Genomic DNA, 24,979 nt, shown 5'->3' on the forward strand with positions numbered 1-24,979 from the left:
ATGGATCTGTACAAAGCAACTTTCCTCGTGGCAACGGTCATCTGTACAGGTAAGATATACTGTACTGGTAAAAAGCAATGGCATCTGAATTATTTTAGCTTTTTTCAGAAAACACATTTGATTAATTCTGAGGGTGATTTACCAGGTTACACATGGCAGAGGCAGAGTGTGTCCATTGTATAGGAGCCATTTATCACAATTATTCAAATGTGTAAGTGAAACTGAATCCGGAACAGCAGTGGTAGGCCTTCTTGACAGAAGTTACTGAGGGGTTTTATGTAAGCATTGGTCTCATTTCCATCTAGTTCACTCAATTTAAAATGTTAAATGTACATCGATATTTGCAGTCTTCTCCTAAAATGTATGTATATTTGTTATGAAGGTAACTGTTCTCATACAGTAACTTCAAAAGGCTAAAGTTATGCAGTATCAAATGATATTTTGATTAATATTAACTCTACTCTCTGTCTCTATCATCCATTTTACCAGTGAGGTAAATTGTGTAACACCTCTACTATTCTTTTCATTTCTGTCTTCTTTAAATCAACATCAGTAGCCTAATATGTAATGGTATATTTTTATATCTGACATTTTAAAACAATCCTTTCAGGTACATTTTGTTTTAATTAATATTAATCTGCTATTGAAATAGGCCCTTGGTTACATTCTTGATCATTTGTTGATGATTAAGTAATTACGTTTTTTTGCTATTTTTCATATTACACCATGCTTTATTTGCGAGAGAACTGTCAGGGTTACCAACTTATGACTTAATTTACGGTTCCTATAATTTTTCCTGACATTCCTTCCTGAATCGCCACTATTGTGTATAATTGTCCTCCAACTTAACTAACGTTAAACCACCTCAGTGTTTTTCAACAATGTCTTGTAGTTTTTGTATGTCCACAAATGACTCATCTGTCAATAGCCTGGTCATCAAAACAGAGTAATGTCATCACCTCAGTGTTTTTCAACAATGTCTTGTAGTTTTTGTATGTCCACAAATGACTCATCTGTCAATAGCCTGGTCATCAAAACAGAGTAATGTCACAGGATAAGTAAACTACAGCACCCTTTATTCTCTCACTGGTACTGTACAGTATGAATATAGCAGACGCTCAAAACATCACCTTGGTGATAATCGACCATCAAAGTTATTATGGGAGCATGATCCAGTGTGCAAACTCTCTATATGTCTCTATCATTTCACAGACAGATCATCCAAACTGCAACTATCACTGATCACTGTCACTCTTTCTTTATTGATAGATAAAACGCATAAACAGTTCTATGTTTTTTCTTTTCTGTTCTTCCAGTCGGTGGTAATGTGGACGATTATGCCAAGACAGATGGGGCAGGGATCCTCTCATTGCATAAGAGGGAATACTCGGTGAACACTGTAGCAGAGTGTGCTGTCAAGTGTAATGATGAAACAGCCTTCACGTGCAAGTAGGATTTCATTGTAAAGTTGCATGTAAAGTTCACATTTTATGCTTAAACAGGCTGGCACACAACGGTTCATGAAAGGTTCAAACTGACAGCAGCTGCTGTCTCCATAACAATTACTGTTGTGTTTTTCAGGTCATTCATGTACATAGAGAAAGACCAGGAATGTTGGACAGCAGAAGCTAACTCCAAAGTAGAGCCTGTTATACGCAAGAGCAGCACAGCTCTGTATGAAAAAAAAGGTAGGTTCCTCTTCTCTCTGCGTATTTATAGGTTGTAATTCATTTTTTTAATGAATTAATGAATTAATTGATTAATTTGTTTATGTGTTTATTTGTTTATTTGTTTATTTATTTGTTCATTCGTTTGTTCATTCATCATTTTATCTATTTATTAGTATTCTTTTTTTTTTTAAATTGGGGGGGAGTAAAAAGACTGTGAGAAGGGCTACTTTGTTGTCACATGGCTAGACAAAAACACAGACTAAAATACATTATTTTTGACTACCAGAAAGGAATTACTATTCCAGACACTACCCTAAACAGTTCAACTCAAGAATGTGAATGTCACAACAATTACACTACCACTGGCACTGAGGCTGTTATTTGATAGATTTGTAGAACTTATCTTTTATCTATCTTGTCTAGGATTCCTGTTGGAGTGTGTGAATGGAATAGGAACAGATTATAGAGGCACAAAGTCTAGAACGGAATCGGGAAAGACTTGCCAGAGATGGGCTGAGAAATTCCCACACCCACACCCCAAGTAGGTTTTCCTCTCATTTCACCTTGTCTCTTTTATTTTGCATCACATTTAATCGCAGCTGGGGCTCGAACGGGGAACCTTTCGATTCCCAAGTATTAGTATTAATAGTTTATGTACAAACATGACAAGCGCCCGCTCTACCTAGCCATATCATATCATATCATATCATATCATATCATATCATATCATCATGACACATTATGTCACATGACACGTCACATCATTTCTAATCCTTCTACATCATACAGTGTAGTCATACTAGGTCATATCTAATCTCATATGGAATCATCTCATACCGCATAATATCTCACCTTGTGTTCTGTGTTCTGTGTGATGTGCGTGCTGCCTGCAGCATCACCCCTCAGACTCATCCCAGGGAAGACCTGGACTCCAACTTCTGTAGGAACCCAGACTCGGACAGCAAGGGTCCCTGGTGCTACACTACGGACCCCAGCACACGCTGGGAGCCCTGCAACGTAGAAAACTGCAGCCATAAGATGGGTAAGTGACTGAGAATGGATGGATGGATGGATGGATGTGTGACAGGGTGGAAAACGGGACATTATTATTATTTTTTTGTTATTTATATTGATGCACTGTTTCATCATCTTAACACCCTTTTAACCTTTATTGTTGATGAAAGAACTGTATTATTTATGAATGGACATGTTTTCCCCCGGTCCCCGAGCCACTTGGTATGCCCCGATTGACAATGACAGCGAACAGCTGTGAGATTGACTGACACTCGGGCGTGGTCCCCATGGCCCAATCCCACAGCAGGTCACGTCATCAACAGCCAACCACTACGGAGAAGGGCGCGGTGTCTCTGTGAAATGAGTAGAACCGCTCAGTTCAAAAAGGCAGAGGAGCTTCCCTCCACCTGTTTTCCCCCAGTATTTGCACACAATTGTCTTAATTATTTATAGCATTTTATTGTATTTTATTAGCACCTGCACTTTACTTTTTAATAAGTATTTGATGCACCCTTTGCTATTATTTTACACAATTTGCTATTTTGCACACTCTGCAATTGGCCGAAGAAAACCCCCTGTGTTGCAATTGAATGGCCTAAAGTCCACATAGTACTGAACGCACTTTATATAGCACCGCACTTTACTTTTGTAAAGTACTGTTGCCTATTTTGCTATTTATTTGCGCTCTTGCTATTATTGTTGTTTCCGCCCATTGTTTTCATTTTAGTTGGTAGTGAATACATTTTAGTTAGTTTAGCGGCGCCATAGGAGGTTAGGGTTTATATTTTAGGATTGTATTATTTTGTATGTGTTTTAAAGGCACAGAGGCCTCTTGTATCAGGGACGAATCCTAATAAATGTATGTTTACCCCTTTTTATCCACTTTGTTGGTCTCAGTTCCTCCTTGGTTTTATTGGTGTTGTGTTCTCCTAAAGTCTAAGTACTTACCCAGTTACCTCGAACCTGTGAAAAGCCTGTTAAAACAAAAAGAGTTAATCAAGGAGTTCTTAGGCTCCTCCAATCCAAACCTAAGTGGCGTAGTCTGCAACGTTAATCATTTTATTCCATTGGTATACGCAACAATTACGCACCCCGCACTTTATTGTGCATCTGATATTTTATTGTTGCCAAACCATTGTGAATAAGTTAAAGGGTGTCATTTATCCCACCAGTAAATTGACACAGTTACATGTGACTCAGTTGGCAGTAGCTCACAGATGGATGGATTGATTAATTAATTAATTAATTAGTTAATTAATCAATTCATTCATTCATGGATGGATGGATGGACGGACGGACTGACGGACGGACAAATGGACGGATGTATGGATGGAAGCATGAAGGGATGAATGGATCAATGGATGCATGAATGGAGGGAAGCAATTATGAATGGATAGATGAAGGAATTGATCGATGGGTGGATGGATGGATGGATGGTTGGCTGACAAACTCTGTGTTGTTTGCTGTTGGACAGAGGAGTGCATGAACTGCAGTGGAGAGGACTACAGAGGGAAGATCTCCACCACAGAGAATGGCTTCACCTGCCAGCGATGGGACACGCAGAAACCACACAACCATGGCTACATCCCCAGCGTGTAATAAATACACCGCACACAATTTATCTATGTCAGTGGTTCTCAAATTTGTTTCATTTCAAGGACCCCCATAAGTCCGGTCAGTAATGTAGAGTTACAGACCAGTAAGGGTCCATTTGGAACTCCCTCAAGGAACCCTGGACCCCCTTTGAGAAACACTGATGTTGTCCAGTGGTCTCCATGTCTTGTCACTTGTTTTCAGGAAGCCTTTAAAGCTACAATCCATAACATGTATGTCCTGCTCAGAATTTGAACCCTGGCAAATACCAACATTTGGTGGGGGAAATATTACACTTTGAGCGTCATGCAATACCTGTTGTCACCTCTTGTTATGGGATAATCACATTTTCTCAAGCTTAATACAGCATAGAACGAAAGCTAATGTATTTTTTCCATCTCCGCCCCCCCAACCCCCCGCTCCCCCAGTCTTCCAGAGAAGTACCTGGAGGAGAACTACTGCAGGAATCCGGATGGTGACCCCAGACCCTGGTGCTTCACAACCAGCGAGGCCAAACGATGGGACCTTTGCAGCATACCCCGCTGCAGTGAGTCCCCCACTTCCCATTCTGTTGTTGACACACACAATTGAAAGTATGACCGCACCTTTGAGAAATCTGGATCTTGATCTGTGATAATAGAAAATTACACAAATATACTAATCAGTGTCACATAGAGTAGGTACACAGGATTTGTGGCCCTCTCAGCACTGCTAGGAATTAAATGGAGGCAATGATTTTACATTTTTTTGCAATCCCATCAGAACATCTCTCAAAACACACTCTGAGGTCCTTTATATACACTGATTAAAAATACTTCTTTGCCACAAGCACACAGAGAGTGCGTGTGTGTGTGTGTCTGTGTCTGCGACGGGACCCTGGGGGGTCTGCGACGGGACGCGCGGTGGGGGGTTGACCATTGGGGGGGAGAGGGCGCGTGGGGGGGTGGGGGGAGACGGGACGCGCGGTGGGGGGGGACGCGCGACAGGACGCGCAATAACCCCACGTTTGCAACTACTTTCGCCTGCGCACTTCACCGGGTATGGACTAGTGATACTAATCTTAGAATATGTAACGGGTGTGACTGGCTGTGTCAGTCTAAAGGCCTTTGCAGACAGGGTGCGATTTTCCGCACGGAAAATACGGACAATATCATTTTTTAAATGAACACATGGTTCTCAATGACCTCATGCACACCCCGTGCGGCGATGCGATGCCGCGATGCGTTTTTTTTTTTCAATCGAACCCAGTTCGATTCGTGCGTCTTTTTGCATGCGGTAAAAACTGATTGACTAATCGCACAAGCATACTAGCATCATTTCTAGTTGCATACTGTTGTGTAACACTGCTTACAAAACGAAATAAAAACGTCAACTCTGACGGAGAAAACAAACAGCATACCTCCTCTCAATGAATCCAGCCATGAACTGAGAGGGGCGCGCAGCTGTGACGTCATTGACTCTCGACTGCAGTGCAATCTTAAAGAGACAGTACTCTGTACAGGTATCAACAGTTGTAATGAGAAATAAACATTGACTGAATGTAGTAAAAGAAAGACCGTTCAGTAGTTAGTTGGTGGACTTTCAACCATGAAAATAAAACTATAATTGTAGCCTTCTTACAAATAGCAGAGCCGAAACTCAATTTGCCATGAGAGGAATGGAAGCTTGCTTAGCATTATTGGTAACACCTGTTTATTTCATAAAATGTCTTAAAATGGCTATTGCGAAAAAGATCTACAGAGCAGGTCAACTGACAAGGCGAAATACACTGGTCCTCGTCTTTCCCCTCTCATCCATCACCTTGTCCTTAATGTCCTCAGCAGCGTCAGAGCCACCTACCATCGTCCCAGAGCTGACCTGCGCCACTGGCGAGGGAGGAAACTACAGGGGGACGGTTAACAGGACAATCTCTGGCAAAACCTGCCAGAGCTGGTCGGTCCAGACACCTCACAAACACAAACGCTCGCCCGACAACTACCCATGCAAGTAAGAACACCCAGATAAATACGGTATCTATCTACACTAGTATCTATCCTCTATCCTTCTGTCTGTCTGTCTGTTTTGTCTACTACCTACAGTACTTACTGTACTTACCTATTTTTGTCAGAGGCCTGGACAACAACAACTGCCGTAACCCAAACAGTGAGAGGATGCCATGGTGCTACACCACTGATTCAGAGACACGCTGGGAATACTGCCAGGTCCCTAGCTGTGAAGGTGCCCCCGGACCAGGTAGCTTTAACTACTTAAGTTCATGACAATGATTTTAGTTTTTACTTTTAAGGAATTTCTGCTGAAGACGAATAACAAACCCTCATCTCTATGTGACTTCTCAATGTACTGTTTGCAGAGAAACTGACCAGAGTTTAGCTAGATGTCGATGTTCCCATGCTTACTGCTTAATGTTCTGTTATTGGGCATCAGTAGCATTATCCCTGCCTCAGGGACAGAACAGTAATGGCCAATCCACTCATCAAGACCACATACTGGTTGCATTGAAAGAACACTTCCTGACTGGTTTCATGTACAGTACCAAACACTATTTTAGTCATCAACCACTTACTGTAAGCTTACTGCAAGCCCTAATAGAAATAGCAGATCTAAAAGCTCACATGATGTTGCAAATGCTTTGAATTTTTTTATTTCTGAAAATGTTCACCTACAGTATAATGACTTTCCCAAAATAGGGAATAGGTTGAAAGTGGTTTACTAACATTATGATATAAGAAGACAATGAACATCTTGCCCTTTTCATTGCAATGGCCTCTGCACATGATTGAATTGGAAAAACTTTGACTCCTAGAATGCTATGCAATAACATTATCATTGGCTTTTCTGACACCATATGTAGCAGAGTAGCCCTGCCTGTAGAACAGAAGCCTAATATCTCCGGTAGTCAGGAAGTGTTCCTCTTTGGATGACTGGTAGATGTTTGGTTTTCCATGCAGGAGAGCCAGGTTCAATTACATTTTGATTAATTGAATATGCAGGACCACAATGGATGTTAATGGTGTTATCCTTTTGGCACCATTTTATATACGTACCTTCTACTATTTGCAAACTGTTAATAAAGTGTTCAATCAATCAATCAAGGTGGTTACGTTAACATCACTCTGTGTAACCAACCTTACCTACGTCTTCCTCTTCCTCCTGTACTGTATCACTTCCTCTTCTTAAATGGAGATAATTGCCTTTGTTTGCTGCAGACGAGCCAGTTGTCCCTGCTGTAGAGGACGATGACTGTTTCGTGGGGGACGGGTCGAGCTTCCGCGGCGCGACCACAGTGACCATCAGTGGCAAGAAGTGTCAGGCTTGGAGCTCCATGACCCCTCACAAGCACAAGAAAACCCCACAGGCCTTCCCACTAAGGTGAGAAACAATGCTCTGCGATACAACAGCATTTGTTTGATCAACATTTCAATAGTTTTTTCACCAATTGTTTTGCTTGATGTAATTTAGATAGGACCATCACAGAGAGAGAGAGAGAGAGAGACAGGAAGGTGAGGACAAAGATGCTCTCTCTAGCCATGCAGACTAACTTACAGCTCAGGTTCCAAGCCAGGCTTCCAAGTGGGGACATTGTGGTTATAACATATATTTCACTCTGGGAATGCCAGTGAGGACATTGTTGTTATAGTCCATTTCTCACACAGTGACAAAGGGACCCCACAGAACATTTTAACCCTTAAACCAGGGACGATTGACACCCTCTTTCATGAACGTTACGCTTCAGTCAAAGCCATTTATACCCACTTAAGGTTTGGGGGGAGGGGGTCTAGCTGGAGCCTGAATGCAGGACAGGGCGGCCTCGTCCTGAGCCTTACGCACCGCGTGACTGTCCTGTAAGTAGCCCGTGCCTCCGTGGAAAAGGTTACCAGCAGTTACCTTGAGGTTCTGCAGGTTCTTCTTATCATCCGCACCCCTGCAGCTGACGTGGTCGAGCCATCCTGTCCAGAATGCCCTCTATCGATCTGCTACTGCAGGAATTGGGACTTGGGATATGTTTTTCTGGTAGATGCTGAATGATTGCAGGAATCTTTTTCAACTCTGCACAGATTTCCTTCTGCCTGGGATTCCCATGCCGTGGCAACCATGAGCTATAACTTCACCCAGTTCACCACAAACACTGAAACACATGACATGGTGATTATTGTATTTAACTGCCGAAATACCAAAGAAAATGGTCACGATCAGTGCTCTTCCTCTCTGCCTGTGTGACAGTGACCTGAGACGGAACCTGTGCAGGAACCCCGACGGAGACCGAGCTCCCTGGTGTTATACCACTGATCCTGCTGTTCGCTGGGAGTACTGCGACCCGGGGAGGTGCTCCGCCAAACCTTCTGGGGTCTTACCAACCAAACCAGCGGTCCCCGCTCTGCCTGCAGCCACTCAGACCACCCCAGAAACTGAAAGAGGTGACTAATTGAGTCTTAGATTTGTTCATCCCTAATTCATTCATTCACACATTCACAAATGTATTAATTCATTCACTCACTCACTCACTCACTCACTCACTCACTCACTCACTCACTCACTCACTCATTCATTCATTCATACAATCATTGGCTCATTCATTCAATCAATCATGATTTTTAGCGGCGCTGGCGCCGCTCTATACATAGTATAGAGCGGTCCTGCTCTATACCTGGCTTTTCCGTCAACGTTCTGATTGGTCAGGCCCGCCAACGTTCTGATTGGTCAGGTCCGTCAACGTTCTGATTGGTCAGGCCCGTCGAGGTTCTGATTGGTCAGACACGTCAGCGCTCTGATTGGTCAGACACGTCAACGCTCTGATTGGTCAGACACGTCAACAAAGTGATTGGTCAAGCTTCACGTGACACGTGGCTATAAACACATTATAAACACATATCGATGACAAAATGTATCAAAGGCGCCGCTACCTTCACACAGGGTGTGATTTTTCTTATACATCCATCTAATTTTGTTCTACAGTATATTCATTCAGTAAAATCTGACTAGCAGCTTGTTTTGTTTGGGGGCAGTCTTTATGCTTCATTCATACACACACCCACACCCACACCCACACCCACACACACACGCACACACGCAAGCTCACGTGCACACACACACACACACACACACACACACACACACACACACACACACACACGCGCAGACATTCAATCACTGAACTCTTTGTTCACCTGATTGTTCAATCACTCACCTCCCTCGTTTGAATGGAAGTATCTTATCTAAACATGAATTATTACATCCTGAATTACATGCATCCATCTGTGTGTTTCTGTCAGACTGCAAGTGGGGGAATGGAGCAACTTACAATGGTTCTACCTCCATGACCCTGCTGGGAGTCACCTGTCAGGCCTGGCCCGCACAGACACCCCACCGACACAACAGTTTCACCCCTGAGACACACCCCACCAAAGGGCTAGAGAGCAACGTAAGTGTGTGTGTGTGTGTGTGTGTGTGTGTGTAAGGATAAGGATAATTCCTTTTAACAGGTCGTTCATGAAAGTCCTTGCGGTCTTGTTTCCAATGAGAACCTGTGAGCAATTAGGGGTTAAGAGTCTTGCTCAGGGACAAATTTCATTTCATCGACACATATGCTGGCCTGGCCTGGAATTGAACCTGGGACAACCAGAGCCTCTGGCTACCTAGGCTGGCTCACTAACCACTCAGCTATGGCCGCCCCCCCCCCCCCCCCCCCCGTGTGTGTGTGTGTGTGTGTGTGTGTGTGTGTGTGTGTGTGTGTGTGTGTGCGTGTGTGCGTGCGTGCGTGCGTGCGTGCGTGCGTGCGTGCGTGCGTGCGTGCGTGTGTGCGCGCACGCGCGCACGTGTGCGTGCGTGCTTGCATGCATGCCCATGTGTGTGACTCACAGGAGTAAACTTTTCATCACAACTTCAGTGGCATTTCAGAGACACAGAGGACTGCTCAGTTTCATGGCTGCTAATGGAATATTAGCCCTATAGCAAATATATACCGAAAAGTGTAACACTGAAAAGTGTTAAGCTTGATTTATACTTTGTTCTACACCATGTATAAATTAAGTGCGGCTTTGATAATTCTTTGTTGTCTTACTGTCAGAGTTGCAGAAACCCCGACAATGATGTGAACGGTCCGTGGTGTTACACCACTGATGTGAACAAGAAATGGGATTACTGCCAGATCCCTAACTGTGGTATGTTTATCCAGATATTATCTTCAACCTTTTAATTTTAATAACACCCAGTTTTGTATGCATTTGGCCTTGACGCCCCCAATATGTCTGGGTCCCATTCTACACTGTAAGATCCTCAGTGTTAACCACTCTATATACTTTGTCAACCAAGGGTCTATACTTGGCCTCTCCTTTTTTTCCTCTACATCAAATGTCTTTGCCGAACGCGATACAGACATTTTATGCATTGTCCTGTAAAAGAGTTCTACTTCTATTGCATGCAAGCAGCATGTTACCACTTATAATGATGCAGCTGCACAAACGTGACACAGAGCTAGGCCAGTCCATGAAGCCGATGTGTTGGATTTGTCAACTACAGCTTGTAACAGTTTGTCTCGCAAAACTCGCAAATCATTGGGCCGATCAGCACCAAATTGCTTTTGCACATTGCCAGTAGGTCACAGACAGGTCATAGACCACTATTTTTCCCCACATATGTTTTACACCTTTTGAAATATCTAACTGTAATTGTATTTATCATGTTATTATTTCCACTAATGTGTTCAAATAAGCAAATTATCTCATTAAATATGCACAATACCAACATTTCCTCAGCAGAAATGGATTCTACTGGTAAAATGACCTTAGGGTCAACTGTTTATAAGACCATTGGTTTCCAAAAAGTATTGTCTAGAAGTCATATCAATGACACACATTTGTTTAGTGAGTGATAACTGTCATTAAGCCACTAGATTGGCAGATGTATCATACCAAACTATTAACTAGAGACATGAAGGAAGACAGAAATATAAAGGATTTACGGTCACCTACCTTGGGTGGTACTAAAATCTGGCTTGGCCCCTGGACTAAAGGCACTTCTGCACACCTCTGGGTCAACTGCGACATGCCAAGTTTGAAGTCTGTCGGCCAGTGCAGTGCTTGAGTTATGCCCAAGACACACACACACGCACGCACGCACGCACGCACGCACGCACGCACGCACGCACACACACACACACATACACACACACACACACACACACACACACACACACACACATACACACACACACACACACACACACACACACACACTTATACTATTCTTTTAACACTAAGAGCCCTGCTGATTTTAATTTTAACATTTTACTAGAGTGTATGTCTACCATTAAGGCCTGGATGTCAAATCATTTCCTTCAGTTAAATGAAGCAAAGACTGAGATGCTTATTGTTGCTCCTGATAGTATTGTTCCCAGGGTGGTTGATGCTATTGGTTCCCTCAGAGACAAAGTGCGCCCCAACCTCAGAAACCTCGGTGTTATTTTCGACCAATCCATGCACCTAGACACTCACGTAAAATCAGTCACCCGGTCATGTTTCTTCCACCTCAGGAACATAGCAAAACTTAGGTCAATTGTCTCCCCCCCAGAACTTGAGATGATTATCCACGCTTTTGTCTCCTCACGATTGAATTATTGCAACTGACTCTTCACCTGCCTCAATAAAACAACCATGAACCGCCTCCAGCAAATTCAGAATGCTGCTGCCAGACTTTTGACCAGGTCTAGCAGAAGGTGCCACATCACCCCAGTCCTGGCCTCTTTACACTGGCTCCCTGTACATTTTAGGGTCCATTTTAAGGTCCTGGTGCTCACCTACAGAGCTTTACATGGTCAGGCCCCGAAATATATAACCGACCTGGTCCCACGTTATGTGCCAGGGAGGGCCCTTAGGTCTGCTGAAGAGGGTCTGTTAATAACTCCCAACACAAACCTTATTACAAAAGGTGACAGAGCCTTTCGGGCTGTGGCTGCCAAGCTTTGGAATGCGCTTCCACATGCCTTGAGATTTGCAACCTCTGTTGACATTTTTAAGAACAATCTTAAAACCCTATTATTTGAACAAGCTTTTGCAAATGTTATTTGATTTTATGTCCACGTTGCATCACTATTTGTTGTATACTTGAGATTATTGTACAGGCTTTTTACTGTTGTACTTATTTTTAATACCTAGTTCTGTTTTTATTCTCTATGTATGTGAAGCACTTTGTGAGCCATCTCTGTGAGAAGTGCTATATAAATAAAATGTACTTACTTACTTACTTACTTACACACACACACACACACACACACACACACACACACACACACACACACACACACACACACTGAAATTATAGATAGATTTTTGCCGAAGGGTGAATAAAGCTGCAACCACTCGCTGCTACAGTATGAATTAGTCTCCATCGTGTCATTAACCGTGCTAAAATGTAAATGTAATTTTGCAGTGTGTTGGCAAGGTCTTCAAATGTTTTATATCAATTTGAACTAAAGCCTAGGAAATACCCTGAAATTAAAGGACTATTGATTGCAACTGCAACAGTCATTGATATCATATTAAATTATAACTTTTATATTCAGATTAAAGTATTAAGACAGATTTAGGCAGGCATGCATTACCTGAAGAGCTAATGGATCATTAGGTGTCTACACAGTGTCAACCAGACTTGGCTTCCAATGTGTTTTGGGGGGAAATTATATCAAAACAAATGTAAACATAGTGTTGTATTTCACTGGCGAGACTGTTGTTTCTTGTCTTCCACTGCAGCGGGAATGAAGCGGGAGTGTGGCGTGTCACCTGTCTCTCCACGGCGTTGTTTGGGTCGTATTGTGGGAGGCTGTGTATCAAAACCTCACTCATGGCCATGGCAGATCAGCCTCAGAACCAAGTGAGTGGGATTACCTGGGATTAAATATATGCTACTGTACATTACACTACACATACATTATCACCCAGATATTTGTTTACGTTTTCATTATCCAACAAACACCTGGACATAGACGAATTCCCGGTTGATCATTTGTTTATCACATGCTCAGTCTTATAATAGATTCCAGCGTCTCCTCTGCTATGAATTCTACCACATGACCAGGAACTACAGGTGGCTGATTTTCAGCCAGATACAATATGTTACTTCTTCGTTGCTCAGCGCATGGTGGCACTCTATTTTTCAATAATTCATCAGGTAGCCGAATCAAACCAAACCTGGGGCTCATAATATAAAGTTATCAGCCTTATATGGCTGATAACTCTCTGCACTTTTATCACTCTCTTCACCCAGAGCAAATAAAAGGTGGATATTTAATAAATATAGATTAACAACTGGGCATTCCTCTCTGCTCAAGGTTTTCCAACATCAGGTATAGGGCTTCATCAGACCTCACCAACGGCTTAGGCTGATTCTGTATGCAGTTGGATATCCCAAGAAACGATGATTACTGCGTTGTATTTGTTTCTCATTGCCTTATTTATTCAAAAAGATGGGAACATTATTAATTAATCAACACTTCAATTTCATGAATAGATTAACATTACAGTCAACAAGGAATTGCCCTGGCAAACAAAATGGTATTACCACTGGGATTTTCCCACAGTGTGGGGAGACAGTTGGCTCAGAACATGGATGGTCTCATGCTGGCATCCCACGCGTGTTCTTGGTATGCAGTCATTCTGTGACCGTCGAGGGTCGTTGTTTTCTGCTCAGTGTTTTGGCTCCTTTGTGGCCACATAAACTGCAGTGTCTTCTCAACCATGAATTCTACCAAACCATCTAGAATCCGAGTTACATGTTTCATCCATGTTTGACATAGTAAGTTATTTTAGTGAAGTTTATGGGGGTGCCCCTTAAGTGTGTGGTGGAACTTTAGCTGTGTTGTTTGGTCAGCTGTCCTATACTATATCCCGATACAACTTTAGCTTGCGCTGATTGGTCAGCAAACGTATCACCCTCTTGGTCAGCTAAAAAAAATTAACATACTGGTCTAAAACAGATTATTTGTTTATTGTAGATAAGGATTTACCTGATAAGTGTTGTGTTTTTTTGTTTTGAAGGTGGTGAAAAGTGGACTGGTACTGTTAATGTAGCCTACATCATGACCTGTGCTAACTTTGCACTCCTCAATAACTGCTACCATCAGCTATGTTACCATACAGTGGTTAGCACTTGAGAATGGCAGTAATACCATCTGAGTGCCTCTGTGGTGCCACAGAGGCACCACTACTACTTGGTGGTGCCACATTTGACACCTTTTTTTAAGGTGTAGTGTGGCTGAACGGCCACCATGTGGCGCATGTGAGTCCATGAACTCTACAGTACATTATTAGCAACAGGGGAAGGGTGAATGCATTTAAAAGTGAATGTTATTTTTATTTTTTGTAAACATAGAAAATAAGGGAATGAGTCCTTAGGATGAATTGAAAAGCAATTATTTCTTTAAACACAACTGTGTTTCATGGTGGAAGAAGTGCACAGACATTTTACTTAAGTAAAAGTAGCAATACCACAATATAAAAATACTCTATTTTTATATTTACTTATTTTTAAATATACTTACTAAAAGCTAAAGTTCTACAATGTTTGAAAGTAGCCGATGTAGCTTGTAGATCGGCTATTTTCAAATGGCTGTGGCATAAAATAGGGCTAAAGTGGTTAATATGTATGTTTTATTATATAACAATTTATATCTGCAGAGTAACTAAAGTTTTCAAATAATTGTAGTAGTGGAGTAAAAGTACACTATTTGCCTTTGCAGGTGTAGTGGAGTAGAAGTGAAAGTGCACTAATACTCCTCTACAGTAAAAAGAAAACACTTCATCATTTTCCCCAAGGTTCTATGGAACCCAAATAAAATACTCTATTACAACTAAAAGGCCTGTGTTCAAAATGTTACTTAGCCTAAGTAGCCTAACTAGTAACTAAAGTTTTCAAATAATTGTAGTGGAGTAAAAGTACAATATTTGCCTCTGCAGATGTAGTGGAGTAGAAGTAAAAGTACAGTAATACTCCAGTGAAGTAAAAAACACCTCAACATTATTCATTCATTTTTAGGCGCCCCAACCTGGAATCAAACCCTGCTCTGCAAATTGTAAAGCCATCCTCTACTCCACTACACTACTGGTACAGTGATAAGTCTGTGGGGTCAGGACGTGTGTCGTTCTCTATGTTCTGTGCACTACTCCTTGGAAAGTCAGAGATAAAAAGCATGCAGCTCCCAAAGCTGCTACTGTCTGAGAGCAGTAACTAGTAACTATAGTAGTCAACTAAAAGCATAATATAAACTACTGTCCGGCACAATTATATTGTTTTAGAATGTGAAACACAGTTAAATGAACACAGGAGAGTATATTGTACTAACTAACTAAGGACCCCAATTTAAACAAGCCATATGGCTTTCTTATTCCTATTTAGCAGCCAGCTTCCTATTTAGTCGACCTTGGATTTGAACTGTACTTTCATGTGCTCTTTGTCTGCAAACTTCTAAATAAAGTATTCAATCAATCAAAAAACTTTTCATGGTTGGAAAAACAGAGAGAGAATGAGAGTTTTCATCTGAAGAATTGCTGGGATCCACAGAAAATCTCTGCTATCAGTCTGTCTGTCAACGACATGCAAATTAACTGGTTTAGCACCTTGGCCAGGGTCTTTTGTTTGTCTCTAGCCACAAATCATTGTCATCACAATGGACTTAGAGCCCAGGAGTTTGCCCTCCCCCCACACACACACACACACACACACACAAGCACACTTTTTCAATTGCAGTTTGTTTTCATTTGATTTTAAGTGGATTTCCTAGTTTCGTTTTTAGCTTGTGAAAAGGCTTAGTTTTAGTTGAGTTTTTAAATTAGTTTCAGTGTTCATTTTAGTTGCATTATTGTAAGGGTAGTCAGGGGCAATATTCAACAAGCTCAGAATAGTGAAAAAGGCAGATCTACAAGCTCACAACACGTTGCATTGCTACAACTGCTGTTGTCATCGGCTGTGTGGAGACAGAAATGAAAACTGATTCAGATTTTTTGCTTAATCATTCTGAATCAGCTTTGCTTAATCATTCATCAAAAGTTATGAAAGCTCTAATGAAGGAACGGGACTCAACTGACGTTGACAGAGAAGCATCAGAAAGATTCATCAGACTTACAAACATCCCATCAGAGAGAATTTGATGCATTTGGGGTTGACCTTAAAAATGCAGTCGATGCCCATAGTACTGAAGACAGAGAGAAAAACTCTAAAAATGTAATTAAAACAACGTGCAATTGAAAACATGTAGTCAAACAAAAATACAAATGTGTGCGTGTGTGAGGATAAAATCTCTGTTGATTTATCTCTGAGAGGGTAGCCTAAAAATGTATGTATCCACTAGTAAAGTTACTCTGGTTTGGTAACAAAATGTAAAGTGCGTTATAAATAAAATCCATTATTATTATTATTATTACTCTCAGAAAGTAGCAGCTTTGGGAGCTGCCATCTTTTTATCTGACTTTCCAAGGAGTAGTGCACAGAACATAGAGAACGAGACACGTCCTGACCCCACAGACTTATCACTGTACCAGTAGTGTAGTGGAGTAGAGAGTGGTCTTACAAATTACAGAGCAGGGTTTGATTCCAGGTTAGGGGGCCTAGAACTTACATGTGCATAATGTTGAGGTGTTTTTTTTACTTTACTGGAGGATTACTGTACTTTTACTTCTACTCCACTACAATTATTTGAAAGCTTTAGTTACTTTGCAGATATACATTGTTATATTATAAAACATACATATTAACCACTTTAGCCCTATTTTATACCACAGCCATTTGAAAATAGCCGTTCTACAAGGTAGATCGGCTACTTTAAAACATTTTAGTAATGTTGGTACTTTAAGTATATTTTGATGCCAATACTGTTGTACTTTTACTCAAGTAACATTGCACTGTTACAGCTGGAAGTGTAACTACACCTGCAAAGGCAAATAGTGTACTTTTACTCCACTACTACAATTATTTGAAAACTTTAGTTACTTTGCAGATATAAATTGTTATATAATAAAACATACATATTAACCACTTTAGCCCTATTGTATGCCACAGCCATTTGAAAATAGCCGATCTACAAGCTAGATCGGCTACTTTCAAACATTGTAGAACTTTAGCTTTTGGTAAGTATATTTAAAAATAAGTAAATATACAAATAGAGTATTTTTATATTGTGGTATTGCTACTTTTACTTAAGTAAAATGTCTGTGCACTTCTTCCACCATGAAACACAGTTGTGTTTAAAGAAATAATTGCTACTTTCAAAGCCCACTGAGTGCAATTTACCAAAATACATCTTGATAATATAACCCATACAATTATTTGTTTCACTTCTCAAGTTCAGCTTCAATTGCAGCCTCTGTTGACTGGAAGCAGCCCTGTCTCAAATAGACAGAACATGCCTGTGTCTGGGCATTAGTTGCTCTCTACCGCCATCTAGTGGCACCACAGAGAAAAAAGCGGTACCACAAAAGTAGGTGGTACCACAGAGGCGCCAGAGGGGTGCCACCCCTGACATTATGAAGGTACAACCACTGTACATCTTCAGATATCTTTAACTGGTCATTGCAAATACAAAGTTCCTAAGTGTTTTAAGGAATTGACCATCACAGTACCTACCTATATCATCTGTATAAATGCTCCCCTTTAATGATTACTGGGCCTGGCCCATTACACTTACCTCAAGATTGGTCTTACATCATTTCAAATGCAAAGTCCCACCAGGTCACTATCAGTTTGCGTATGGACATCTGGACATTAGTACAGTAAATGCTATCCTCTTTTAACTCAGCCTTTAAAGGAGGAGTTCACCCAAAAAATGACTTATTTTCTATCAATTGCACACCCTATGAAGCCTTGAATCCATCGATTCTTTTTGTTTTTTGTCGCATTCCTAAGCTAATAATTTGATTCCCGTCTCCTACCGGCTAATGTATCCGGTAGGATACATTAGGTAGATTATTTGTGTCTCCTACCGGAAATACACACGGTCATCAAATTATTGTCTTAGGAATGCCACAAAAACAAAAATAAATCCATGAAATCAAGGCTTCATGGGGTGTGTAATTGATAGAAAATAAGTATTTTTTTGGGTGAACTCCTCCTTTAACAATGTCTCATCACCTCTGCTTTATTTTAACAGGTGGAGGAGGAGCTTGAGGTTGAGGTTTGCACTTGCACTTAGCGGTTTTAATTGTGTTAGCACTTACACTTTCATTTATCATAATCTTTGTTGATTGTTATACTGTCCGAACCAGGTCTCTCTTGAGAATGAGACCTCAGGTCTCAATTAGATTACCTGTATAAATAAAGCTTGTTGAATGGTGTAAAAGGAACAATACACGTTGCATGTTCTCTTTTTTTCATGGTTTTGGAATGCAACACATGAAGAAATGTCTGATATGGATTGTGTTAAGAAAGCCAGCAAAATCATTGGTTTAGAGCAGTGGTTCCCAACCTTATCTCGATCAGGGCAAACTTGAAAATCTAAAAAGTATTCGTGGTCCACCCATCTGACCACTTAACACAGCAGCCGAAACGCATGTGTTTTCAGAGCATGTTTATTTTAATGATCAATCAATCGATTGTGTTCCGGCTTAGATCAATGCAACTAACATAGTATAGCCTACTTCATTCTATCCTATTTCAGTGTGACTAGGAAAACTTGTTTTTCAAGGTTTTAAAGAAAAGATACCACCGTTTTTACATTTGTTTATGTTCATGCCATGGTAGGCTATCAATAAAGCCTTAAGGTCCTTACACACCGGGGCGATTTTTTTCATGCAAATAATACGTTTTAAAAAAAAAAAACGTATAAAGTCAATGCAAGCTTACATGGAGCGAAAAAGCGAAACGAAAAAGCGTCTTTTAATTATTCGGAACGAGTCCGAATTTTGCGTATATTCGCATATTCGCCGGTGTGTAACCGCCTTTAGTGTTTTGCCAATTATTTCGGGACCACTTGAAACATCCTCACGGCCCACAGGTGGGCCCAGGCCCACAGGTCGTGAATCGCTGGTTTAGAGTTCCCTTCTATTGACTCATTGTACTGTGAGAGAATCACCAGGAACATTACAGTACATTACTGTTTTACCCAGTAGCAGGCCTTACTGCTCCATCCAGCCATGCACCAGTACTGTCAACACAGTCTCACACTGTAGGTCTAGTGGTAGCTTATTTCCTTCAGCGGTGAGCACTGAATGCCACTTTTGTTGTATTACATCTTGTCTGTTCTTGATAAATGTATCAGAGCCATCCAGATTGATAAAATAAAGAAAATATGCAGTATAATGAATAACAAAAATAATGATAATATAAAGCAATCAACAACCAGACAACCTTTTGTCACTCCCCTCTCTCAGGGCGAAAAGTTGGGTATGTGATAAAATATTATACAATCCATCAAAATATAATATCACCAAGACACTGTACTACATGACAAACTATGAAATTGTATGACATAATTTGTTTTCTTCATTGCCATCATGTATCATGGATCGCAATGTTGTAGCCTTCATCTCTGCCCTTCTGTCTGTCCGTTCATCCATCCATCCCTCTGTCTGTCTGTCTGTCTGTCTCCATCTTTCTCTCACAGGAATTCAGGAATACATTTCTGTGGAGGAACGCTGATTGCTCCCCAGTGGGTCGTGACTGCTGCTCACTGCCTGGAGAAGTACCTCTAACACACCCCACATACACTCACTCCCTTATGGAAATACATCCTGAGATACGGACTAGGGCTGCAACTATTGATTATTTTCTTAGCAATGATTCCATCGATTACTTTTTCGATTAATCAAATCATCAAGAAGCATAACTTTTTATATATTATTTCCATGTTTTATTTATCAACAATAAAATAAATCAACTATATATTGATTAGTCTGATTAAACGTAAGGCAAACAATCTTTTTTTTTGTGTTAAAATTAGTGTTAAAGGTAGGGTAAGTGATATTTTTTGGTTAAAACAAAAAGTATTTTGTTAAAAGGTTAAAGCTCTATATTCTGATAGTAGTCATTGCTATAGAGTGTTTGTTCAGTAACAGGAGTCTCCCCGTCTCTCAGGTCTTTAATAAACAGAAAATAAATTTTTCGGTAGGTGTCAAAATCTCAGCCAATCAGGAGAAAGTACCCATTTTTAAGCTTCATTTTTATAGTGTTCCAGTTCCAATTTTGCCTGCTCATTTCTTAGTGTCATCACTTCCAATTTCACTTGTTTAATCTATATCCTGATTGAGTTCTCTATCCTGATTGGATAAAATTGGAAATGAAACGAAAATGAATTTTCTGTTTTATAAAGAGCTGGAGAGTCAAGGAGACTCCTTTTACTGAACAAACACTCTATAGCAATGAGTACTATCAGAATATAGAGCTATTTAACACTTATTTTAACTAAAGAAAATCACTTACCCTACCTTTAAATGCTCTATATTCTGATTCTGCTCTCTGATCTCATTGCTATAGAGCGTTTGTTCAGTATCAAGGATTTCCATGTCTCTCCAGCTATTTATTAAACAGAAAATGCATTTTCAGGTCAGGTCACAATTGAAAGTGGAGGTGGCGACACAAAGATATGAGCAGACAAAATTGTAAATGGAACACTATAAAAATTAAGTTGATAAATTGGTACTCTCTCCTATTGGCTGAATTTGGCAACCCACTTGAACATTTATTTTCTGTTTGTTAAAGAGCTGGAGAGATAGGGAGACCCTTGTTACTGAACAAACACTCTAGCAATGACTACTATCAGAATATAGTTCTGTATACCTTTTAACAAAAAACATTTTAGTTTTAACCAAGAAATATCACTTACCCTACCTTTAACGGTTAAACTGTTGCTCAATTAGAATAAAATAGGATTTAAATGGTTAAAGTTTAACCATTTAAATCCTATTTTATTCTAATTGTGCAACAGTGTTATGCAGAAATAGTGAAAATAGTCAAGCTTCAATCTCACAATGCCACGTATCGCAAGCTATCGTTGATAGCTTGAAGACATGCTATTTTCTCTATATTTGCTACTCTATTTTATTTAAATCAATTAATTTTTATAATGAATTACATTAATTAGTTTCATTAAGTTTAGAACACTAATGCAGACCGTGACTTTGTGGATGAGAGTTTTTGTGTCGTATGACACAGCATGTTCCGTGTGTTTGTGTGTGTGTGTGTGTGTGTGTGTGTGTGTGTGTGTGTGTGTGTGTGTGTGTGTGTGTGTGTGTGTGTGTGTGTGTGTGTGTGTCTAGGAGTAAGTCGCCATCATTTTACAAGGTGGTGATGGGCATCCACACAGAAAGAGCCAACGAAGCGTCTAAACAGGAGAGGACACTGGATCAACTGTTTCTTGGGCCCAACGGAGCCGACATCGCCCTTCTCAAACTCAGCAGGTGAGTACTGCAGTGGAAGTATACTGTATGTATGTTGCTCTAACCAAAATCAGCCGGATATCGCTGGAGCTTATCAGAAGCAAAATAAGGCTTTATAATTTAGATTTTTGTCTGTCTTGGGGTTTTGGTTTTTGGTTATTAATGAATAATACATCATGAATGATTCCCTAAATTGAAAGGGTAACAGCTAGCTTACTTGGAAGAAAATAAGAAGTCCAATTGTGGCAGTGGGTTAGCATACAATGAAACCTATCTGAATGAATGTTTGGAATGTATAAAATGATGTAGGCTCCATTAGAAAACTCAGAGTCTCCCTTTTCCCTCCTGCGCACATATAGCTCAAAATGGGATTTAACAACACCTCATTTTGGTAGAGCAGGGATCAGCGCCGGTTCTAGGCTGATCAGCACTCTAGGCGAGATTCCTCTAATGCACCCCCAAGCGTGCGTGCGTGCGTGCATGCGTGGGGGAAAAAAAAAGGGAAATGTTTCGGGTTTTGGGCGGATTATGATACGTTTTTGGCTACTTTATTACGGTTTTATAGTTAGGATTAGGGTTAGGTTAGGGTTATGTTATTTAATTCTGATTTATTATAATCATTATTTTTCTCCCCGACTTTTTTTGCCTCCTCTCCAAACTGCCGCGCTAGGCGGCCGCCTAGGTCGCCTGTATGGACGCGCCGGCCCTGGCAGGGATTATATTTTAGCCTCTGTCTGTCTGTCTGTCTGTCTGTCTGTCTGTCTGTCTGTCTGTCTGTCTGTCTGTCTGTCTGTCCGTCCGCCTAACTGTGAGCATCTAATCTTGTGTACCGCTGGCCCGATCGGTCCAAACTTTGCACACACACTGCCAGTAAGCCAGGGAAGCACCTCCACCCCTGGTGCTATAACAGGTCGCTTCACATTTTGTCACTATAATTCTTGAAACATAGCTCGTAAAATGAAAATCTGTGTGTGTGTGTGTGTGTGTGTGTGTGTGTGTGTGTGTGTGTGTGTGTGTGTGTGTGTGTGTGTGTGCGTGCATACGTTTCCAGCCCAGCTTTATTAAAAGACAAGGTGCTGCCTGTTTGTCTCCCAGACAAAGATTATGTGGTCCCCAGTGGAACAGGGTGCTATGTTACTGGCTGGGGAGAAACTCAAGGTACAGTACAACAAGCACGCGCATGTGTGCGTGTAGTTGTCTTCTCTACTTCGTCATCAAACCAAATCCTTTTTGAGAACACTTTATGAATCAGAGGTGCAGCATGACAACTGTATTGTTGTTGATGATGATGATGATGATGATGATGATAATGACGATGATGCCGATGATGGGGAGGAGAAGTAATGTCTAGAGAGATGATTGTGCACAAGGATAAAGATGATAAAAGTGACTGAAAAGTGCATATCCAAAATCAATGTAGCAATTTATGTAAGAAAGACCTCATACAGAGGCAACTTGGTTGAGCAGGAAAAGTGAGACTACAATTGCACTAATATTTTTTTTAAAGATATTTCATGTCTTTCATTTCTTTTATTCTTTAATTCTCCATGAATGCATTTTAGGCCTTCTGTAAATCACTTTAAATGGCCTTAGTTTTTATGTATTAATGACAAATAATTTTGCTTTGACTTAACCTACAGGCACAGGTGGAGAAAGGGGCCTGAAAGAAGACAGCTTCCCTGTGATCGAGAACAAGATCTGTAACCGTCCATCTTACTTGAACAACAGAGTGAGACCCCATGAGATGTGTGCAGGCAACATCGAGGAACGAACAGATAGTTGTCAGGTATGCAAAACATTAGCCTCGATCTCCAGGCTTTTATTGTTTAGTTTTGTTAAAAAATAAAAGCCTGGAGCAGCGCGTCGGTGTACCCGATATAGGAAGTGTTTCATTTCCCCAACCAACCAGAGTGCAGTGGGCGTCGCTCATAATGTTGTGTTGACGGGGCGGGGACTGACGGACAGATCGGTGAACCAATGGGATCACACGGATTCTCTTGCCGGAGATGTTAAACACGCCCCTTTAGGTCAGAAAACAGGAGCGCTGCTGCAGCCTAGCAAAACATCTGTGCATGTGTGTCACACACTTGGGTCAAAACATTCATAAAAGTTACACTTTATTCCCAGGCAGTAACTGTCCATGATTTCAAAGTATTTGCAAGAGCGCCTTGGTGGTTCAGCCATAGGCTCTATTCACAGCAGCCATATTATGAAGACATTCACAGGTGTTATCAATGATACTAATGAAGGCTCTGTTCCATTCTGGTCAGACGGAGTCAGGGTGCTGATATTGTGCATGTTGGCTCACTGGAAACACTCCCAAATGGCCCTTTACGGGTGTGTAACTCTGAGAGTGTACAAATGGAACCAAATGGACCCGATTTGTACACTCTCAGAGTTATGGGGGTCGTGGAAATTCAAAAATGTGAGAACCACTGTGCTACACTAAATGGAACAGAGCCTTTAAGTATCATTGGTAACACCTGTGAATGTCTTACAATATGGCTGCTGTGCATAGAGCCTAATACAGCCTATTAAGAACACTGGCCCTGTTACCCTGTTTGTTGCTTATCATCCCCTCATGATCTGCTCCTGTTTTTCTGTCTTTCTCCATTGTCTTAGTTCAATAGTTCAATAAAAATCACATTGTTTTCCCTTTATAGTTTTTTTTTTTTTTACTCATTTGCACAGTTAGAACAAATCCCAATCCCGGACAACATACTGCCACAATCTGAATCCTTATGGTGAACCCCACCCATCTGTTTGTGTGTCTATGCATCACCTGGATTTTAGCTCTCCCATGCCCAGGGACGTATTAGGCTTCTGGTCTTCAGGCAGGGCGACTCTGTTGCATGTGCATGTATGCAAACACAACATCCATGATCACAAAACACTTTGACTTTCTACCAGTAGTGGAAAAAGTACTCAATTGTTTTACTTGTTTTAAGTAAAAGTATCAATACTGAAATGTAGAAATACTCTGTTACATGTAAAATTCCGGAATTAAAACATCACTTGAGTATTGGTATAAAAATGTACCAAAAAAGTAGTCATTATGCAGAATTGAGTAAATGTACTTACTTTCCACCACTGTTTTCTACATTTTGAAGCAGCAAACCTGTGTGTGTGTGTGTGTGTGCGTCTGCGTGTGTGTGCGCGTGTGTGTGTGCATTCTCCCTGCAGGGGGACAGCGGTGGCCCTCTCGTGTGCAACGCTCAGAGCAACGCTCAGCGCAAGTTTGTCATCCAGGGTGTGACCTCCTGGGGTCTGGGCTGTGCCAATCGCATGATCTACACGCGGGTCTCCACATTCGTTGACTGGATTCAAAGTACCATGGCCACCAACTAA

General features: G+C 41.0%; 1 protein-coding gene across 1 annotated transcript; it reads left to right on the forward strand.

The window, feature by feature from the left end:
• On the forward strand, positions 1-24,979 carry LOC311043271 (plasminogen-like; the record flags this gene model as incomplete). The annotated part of the gene is made up of 19 exons (XM_084054447.1): positions 1-49; positions 1,317-1,449; positions 1,582-1,688; positions 2,094-2,211; positions 2,564-2,712; positions 4,159-4,279; positions 4,706-4,824; positions 6,101-6,263; positions 6,385-6,509; positions 7,484-7,646; positions 8,499-8,692; positions 9,548-9,696; positions 10,342-10,435; positions 13,022-13,142; positions 19,861-19,938; positions 21,512-21,652; positions 22,683-22,789; positions 23,272-23,417; positions 24,815-24,979. The coding sequence occupies 19 exons, from the start codon at positions 1-3 to the stop codon at positions 24,977-24,979; spliced, it is 2,442 nt and encodes an 813-aa protein (XP_083910573.1).

Source organism: Gymnoscopelus microlampas (genome assembly GCF_963454915.1).
Source record: "Gymnoscopelus microlampas genome assembly, chromosome: 4".
NCBI classification, from domain to species: domain Eukaryota; kingdom Metazoa; phylum Chordata; class Actinopteri; order Myctophiformes; family Myctophidae; genus Gymnoscopelus; species Gymnoscopelus microlampas.